At 39.9% G+C, this 7574-nt stretch overlaps 1 protein-coding gene across 1 annotated transcript; it reads right to left on the bottom strand.

The window, feature by feature from the left end:
* Positions 1–402: 402 nt before the first annotated feature.
* prr15la (proline rich 15 like a) lies at positions 403–4627 on the bottom strand. Its single transcript, XM_029438361.1, has 2 exons — positions 4612–4627; positions 403–801 (listed from the first exon to the last, which is right to left on the bottom strand). The coding sequence occupies exon 2, from the start codon at positions 763–765 to the stop codon at positions 403–405; it is 363 nt and encodes a 120-aa protein (XP_029294221.1). The 5' UTR covers positions 766–801; positions 4612–4627.
* Between the last annotated feature and the right edge of the window lie 2947 nt (positions 4628–7574).

The raw sequence follows: 7574 nt of genomic DNA on the forward strand, positions 1-7574 counted from the left end.
TCATCATTTATCCAATCTGATTGGTTAAAGGTATTTACTAACAATATATGTAATACATTTTTCTTTGGATCCTGACTTGTAGGCACATCTCAGTGGCAGTCTCACATGAGGTCCAAAGGTCCAGTTACAGTGGCTGTCCTACACAGTCTAGTGGTCTACTACCTAAAAACATCCAATGTGGTGGATCTGAAATATACAGTGCACGAGGTGAGATAAAGACCTTGGGTCAATCCCAAAATTTAACCTATTCTGAAGAATATATTTGTGGTCATTTTGGAAGTTGTTGTCCTCCTAAAAAGATAAGGCTCAGAGTTTCTCCACATTTAGGCTGCATCAACTGACAACAAGGGGAGAGAGGCGTAAACCCAAACGCCGCATATGAAACTTTCCATATGTGTCCTGTCACTTCCCGGCCCTCTGGTTCTCATCTGTCGTGGGGTCTCCACCTGGAAATATCTCTGGGTTCTCCGCTAGAGTGGCTCGAACTTTCTTCTTCTCCTTAAACCTCCCAGAGTGAGACACCTTGACGTGGCGGCCCTTGCTGGCCGTTGTTTTATCCATAATCCTCTCCAGTCGGGCGTCCAGCTGAGAGTTGTGCACCGTGTCCTCGGGGTGGCCGGCGGCTCCAGTCTCTGTGCCGGGCCCATGTTGGCCAGTGGTGGTGTTGGAAACAAACTCTGCGGGGATTTCATACAGAACTTTGGGCTGGGATTTCTTTCTCCTCAGGAAAGTCAGCTTCCACCAGCCAGGAGACGGTTCTGCCATGATGGATGAATGGTGGGATGGAGGGAGGGCTGAGGGCTGAGGGCAGGGACAAGGGGATACAAAGAAGATTAAATAAAAAAATTAATATTAAGAAATACATTTAACAAGAATAATCTACAACAAAAACACTGTGTATGTAAAGTACACGTCTCTGTCTTTATATGAGTATGTAATTGTTTCTATGTTTGTTTTAACGTGTGTGTGTGTGTGTGTGTGTGTGTGTGTGTGTGTGTGTGTGTGTGTGTGTGTGAGTAAATGTTTATCCACCCATGACACTGTTAATTTTTCAGTGTAACTCAATAGCCTCCATATGCTGTGAACACACATGCTCAGGTTACGTGTCAGCGTGTCACATCAGAGAGTGTGTGCGTGTTAGAAAGAAAGAGAAAAATTGGAGGTCAGGCTAATGGATGTTATGTATATTATGTACATTAGGTGTGTGTGTGTGTGTGTGTGTGTGTGTGTGTGTGTGTGCGTGTGCGTGAGTGTCAGATCACATTTTACAGAGGAGATATTTCCTCCTGTCAGCTTCTGAGAGATGATCAGCTATTGAAAAAGATATTTTATCATATATGAATAATCAAAGGGATCACAATGACGCTACAGAAGGGGTCTTCAACAATTTCAGGCCAAGGACCCCTCTGCTCAAAGAGAGACGGAGCAGGGACCCCTACTATGTACATAGTTTCATATTAAACTTAGCCTACAAGAACATGAAGGGCGGTCCTGAAGTGCCATGTATAAACATAGCTTTTTATAGTGCTTATAATACTGTGTTCTATGCAGTAAGTAATGTGTATGCGTATGTTTACGTTTGGTTGATATTTATTTTAATGTTTGGTTTACGTTTTGGTTTATGTTTGGTTAGTGTTTATGTTTATGTTTATGTTTGGTTAGTGTTTATGTTTATATTTAGTCAGTGTTTATGTTTAGTTAGTGTTTATGTTTAGTTAGTGTTTATGTTTATTTAGTGTTTATGTTTAGTTCGTGTTTATGTTTATGTTTAGTTAGTGTTTATGTTTAGTTAGTGTTTATGTTTAGTTTGTGTTTATGTTTAGTTAGTGTTTATGTTTATGTTTAGTTAGTGTTTATGTTTATGTTTAGTTAGTGTTTATGTTTAGTTAGTGTTTATGTTTGGTTAGTGTTTACGGCCAAAGAGACTTGAGCTCAACCAGAACCAGCTCCAGCCCTGCAGTCACAGCGGGCTGCTGGACCTGTGTAACAGCAGCAGCAGGGAGTCTGCAGTTCTGTGGCTGAACTCCAGCTAACTGCTAACTGAAGCTACGCTGTTTCCCGGGGCTGCAGACAGATGTACAGTCAGAGAAACAGCCTCCTGGCAGCTGTGAGGATGAAAAGAGTGTGCAGGGGTTTTCTTGTTTCTGCCACTTTGAATGTAATCCAATAAACAAACTATAAAACAGGAACATGGCTGTGATATTTACAAGAGTCAGCAGCTGTACTTCTTCTTCTGTACTGAGGCAGACTGCAGCTACACTGACTCACTATCACCTCTAGAGGAACAAGTGGTATTACACACTGGACGGAGCGCAGCTAGCTGTTAGCATGCTAACTTCAGTAGATATCTCTACAACACAACACAGAGACGTGTTTAACATAACGTCATCACTGTTACCTCTTCACACTCTGTTGATAATGTTAGTTCATGTATTTCAATGGTTTAAGTTTCAATTGTAGCAGAGCTTACACATTAAACCTTTAAAAATTTCAGCTCACTGTCCCTGCTGCTATACAAACTGGCTGCAGGTTAACTTGTGATTGCCTTCTGGCCCGGGGCAAGTTTTTATAGCAGCTGAGCAAACAGAAACTAACCCACATTGTTTTATTGTTTCTTTTCTTGACGTGATACGCTCAGCTAGCTGATTATTGTTTGGCTCCCTTTGTCTCTTTTGATGTAGATTCTATACAACTTTGAAGTGACGGCGAGTATCGACTTCCTAGCCGCTCTGTGTTTGACTGCCTTTCAGTGGGAGGGATTGTGGGGGAGCAGCCATGTTGTTGCTTGTGTTGCAGAGAACAATACAAATTGCCAACTAAAAAGAACATTTAGAAAAAATATATGAAAAATTGAGTTTTCCTTTTGTAGTGTTGTTGATGTGATGTAGGCTTGTGCTGTAATGTTGTTGTAACTGTTATCAAGTGTCGCCATGAGTAGTCAACATTACGACACTTTATTATATAATGTACATTCGTCTTTAACGTGAGTAAAGTTAGACAGTCTCTGGAACAACTTCTGCTGACCCACTGTGTGACTAAAATACATTCATGCTCCTCAGAGGATGAATCCTGCTGACGTTAGTGATCCCCTGACGTTTCCTCTAGCGCCACCATGAGGTTGGTTTTTAATTAAATATAACTGCATATGTATACGGATATCCTAGGTGCCTAGAGACTTTAGTGCTTTAGTGACTTTAGGGATCCCCTGACTTTTCCTCTCGCTCCACCAACAATATATTCAAGTAAGTTCACACTTATCACAGCATTTGGGTGTCCACAGTGTCAACATCATGAATAAATGAGATCCTCTGACTTTTCCTCTAGCACCATGATGAGGACAACATTTTACTCACTGTGTTACAAACCACCATGTTTAAAACTTTTATTCAAGAGGGAAATAGTGAGCAAGCTCATTTAGCTCCGTCACTGACTGGTCAATAACTTATTCAAAAGAAGTATTTGTACCATGAACTGGGGAACTGCCTGGTACCATGTCTCTGTTGAGGAGTAGTTTAGAGGAGGTTACATAAATGTGGATTTGTTTTTCTTTCGTTCTTTCGTTCTTTCGTTCTTTCGTTCTTTCGTTCTTTCGTTCTTTCGTTCTTTCTCTCCTTCAGGCACCAAAGTTGACTTTGATGCACAAATTGTATGAAAATGTGCCTCCCCTTGTGGAGTGAATCTGCTAATCGTCGCAATTTCATAGAAAGTAACTGATTCAAATTGTGGTGTGGGCAGGTCTGAAGCATGAAGATGATTACTGTAGGTGGACCTCCTGCCATTACACTGCTGTATGTAACTATTGGTTGAAACTGAAGTGTATATGTTCCTTCCATTGTACATAACATGACGATTGTGATAACCATCATTAATAAATGGTAAATGAATAGTTAATTAAACTTAACTTACTTATTTTAATGTTAACAAAGAATGGCATTATAAATATTAAGGTTTACTAATTATTAATAATGATATATTTTATGTTATTTAACAGTTTATTGTTGCACACATAATAACATTTTATATACCATATAAAGTTTTTGTTAATGATTACCAATTGAGTATTAGATATCATATCATAGATATATATTTGTAACTCTTTGTTAATGGTTAATACATACTTTTATAAGCATTTATATATTTCTTTAGATATATAGTTAATATTTTGTTAATAATTAGTTTCTCGTCCATCTATCCATGTATATTTTACAGATGATTAGGTAATCATTAACAAAAACTTAATATAGTTCATAAAATGCTCTAATGTGTGCAACAATAAACTGTTAAAATAACATACATTATAGCAATACTATTAATTAGTAAACATTATCATTTCAATGTTTGATAACAGTAAAATAACTTTTAACTAAGTTTTATTAACTATGAATTAAATGTACTATTTATTAATGATGGTTATTATAATGTGCTATAAAGGAGAAATGTCACTCGGATGTATATATATATGTATATATACAATTGTGTGAAATCTAAACGTGAGAAGAAACTAGTACTAGCTGTTGGATAAATCTAGACGTATAAAATAACATAAAATGGAAATACAATAAATAGCAAATGTACTTAGTTACTTTCAACTACTGGCTTTGCACGACTCACCTGTTTTAAATGAAGGTTGTCTCCTTTTAGCTGTGGAGGACTTCAGCTGGTTTCAGGATCAGTTTCCAGCCTTTTCACTACAAAACTTAACCTTCTAGCTAAAAAACGCTTTGTGAAACTGCATTCAGCCTTACTGTCCAGCTGACCTCAGTTGCACTTCTGTGTTTATATGCTTATGTAGCACCTGGGGAGGTCTGTGCTTATATGGCCCTAGTTAATATTAACCTGTCTGGCGGAAAAACAGCGATTTAAGTCTCACCTGACGGTTTTTAATCCCTGTTTCTTCTCAGAGGGGAGTCCATAATCCATTCTTCACATAGAACTACGCTGAAAGTGTGGTTAAGTGAGGTGTCTGTAGTAGAATCAGGCAAATTCTAGTAGAATTGCTTGGTGTCCTCACCCTGTTGCAGAGTTTAGAAGCCTCTCCTGTAGGTGGCAATAGCAATTTACATGAAATACTAGTAAGAGCTAAAGTGAGTTGTTGGTATTCCACAGCACAGGTACCAACCCTCTGCCTTGTCATTTATTCTAGAACTCTCTAGTTTCCTGTCCACATTCACTCCTCTGTTCGTCTTCTGCTAGGTCCTGAGTTACAGGTGCTGTGGTTGGCCCCTCCCACTGACACACACACACACACACACGCACACACACACACACACACACGCACACGCACACGCACACACACACACACACACACACACACACACACACACACACACACACACACAGCTTGACTGAAATCAAAATGAGTCACTTTAAATTATTGGTCAATGGTCATGTCGACACATTAACTTATTACTTATAACACTTATTAGGTTGAAGTCACAGCAATGCATAACTCAAGCATAACAGAAATATTAAGTTTATAAGTATTCTTTGTATGTTCACACCTTAGTTTGATGTATAACTGTGTTTTAAATATTTGCCACAAGATAAAATCTTCTTGTCCAGCTCTGTTTTGATGCTGACAGAAGTCAATTCGTTGTTTTTTAAAGTAGTTAGTTAGGGAGTTTCTTGGTGTTTCTTGGTGTTTTTTCGAGGTGTCTGCAGACAGTTGCTATGGTGCTCCTGATGGTTATTAGTTGGCCTTCAGGCTGAATTAAAGCAGCACAGGGGCTGTGGTGGTGGAGGCATGTTGCTTCATGTACCGGTGAGGCATTGTGATCTTAAACAGGAAGTTTGCTTGGAGTAACAGAGTAATGCGTGATGTGATTGCAAACGTGCCTTTTTTAAAATAATTTTTGATGGACGCCTCGTGTTGTTTGCCAGAACCCCCTGCATTGACACCTCCGCAGCATCGCCCGATTCAAAAGAATGAGACAGCTGCATTTAATCACAAAGGGCTACTGTTGGTCTGAACGCAGAATTAAGGGCTGGTGTTCGGGGTGTTACTAGGTGGTTGCTAGGGTGTTGCTCTGAATGCAACTTTATGCGTGCATTTTTTTAGTATAACACGTGTCCGAGTACTAATAGCGGTATCAGTGTTTCATTGAACAGGTGCTCTTTTATTAACGCTTACTTTATTTATCTAATTTATGTGCACGTTTCAGTGTTTACTGCACAGGTGTCAAACTCAAGGCAATTATATCCGGCCCGCGAGAAAATATCATTATCGGTTTTGGTAATTCAATCAATGCATGGCACAACCAAGGGGAAAGACATTTGAGGAAGTATCTAAATGTGTGAATGAAATGAAAGTGCCCCGGGACAAACTGACGGGACTGACGACAGATGGATCGCCTGCGATACGGTGAAAAGAGTGGATTAGTGAGGAGAATGCAGCGGGAGACCTGTGCAGGTGAGCTGACGTTGTGTCACTGCATCATACACCAGGAAGCGCTGTGTTGTAAAGCTCTGGAGTTGGAACATGTAATAAGCACCGTAACACAGACAGGAAACTTTATAAGAGTCAATTTAAGTATTTTCTTGAGGAGATACATTCTGAACATGGTGGTGCGATGGCTCAGTCGAGGGAAAGTGCTGAATAGATTTTTCGAGCTGCGAGCTGCTGCCAGTTTTTGGAAAGCAAAGGGAAACACACCACAGATCTCTGGGACGAAAAGTGATTGAGTTTGTCACCCCCGGTCTACTGCTTGCTTTGTGCAGTTTCTCCTCTGCTCGGTTTCGCGAAGGCCGGGGCTCCACCCCCTACGCACACACGTGTGAACACACCCCTGCTCTCGGTGGTTAGTTGGGGTGCTAGGTGGCTGCTACAGTAATAGTGACACAGTGTCAGACGTTTGTTCCAATGTCCACATACGACTTAATGTAGATGTAGTCTTAATCACAAATCATTCTATCCTTTATGGTATTGTAATTCTAATATGAATCTCAAACACAAGAGCTAACCCTAAACCTTGCCTCTTCATGTTATTAACTTTTCTGTAGGGTTTGTAAAATAATAACACATTCAGGAGACATGTTCAACACAACATATTTAGCATGAATCCAAACCTGTTTGAAGTTATAGCAGTTCATACACTGGGATTTTGTCTGCCTGATCGGAAGAATATGCAAACAAATGAAATCAATTTAATATACAGAAAATAGTCTCCACACCCGGCACTAACTGTCACACACCTCTATTTATACACCAATATCTTCTCTCTCTTTCTAAGGCATTAGGCTCCAATACTCTAAAACCTGTGATGGTCTCACATTGATCCTCTGTTGCTAAATGGATTCCACACAGGATTTTCTGGCTGACTGAATGATGGTGCTTCTGAATGAACTGCCTCTGAACAGTATGTATTCATATCTGCTGTGAAGTAGGTCAAGAGTTAATATGTAACTAAGTTATGATCTTTAGCATGGTCACAAAAACTACAAACACACATTCACATTCATGCTTGCACACACACACATGCACGCACGCACACACACACACGCACGCACGCGCGCACACACAAACACACACACACACACACACACACACACACACACACACACACACACTTTTCACA

This window comes from Cottoperca gobio, chromosome 8 (assembly GCF_900634415.1).
Source record: "Cottoperca gobio chromosome 8, fCotGob3.1, whole genome shotgun sequence".
Classification (NCBI taxonomy): domain Eukaryota; kingdom Metazoa; phylum Chordata; class Actinopteri; order Perciformes; family Bovichtidae; genus Cottoperca; species Cottoperca gobio.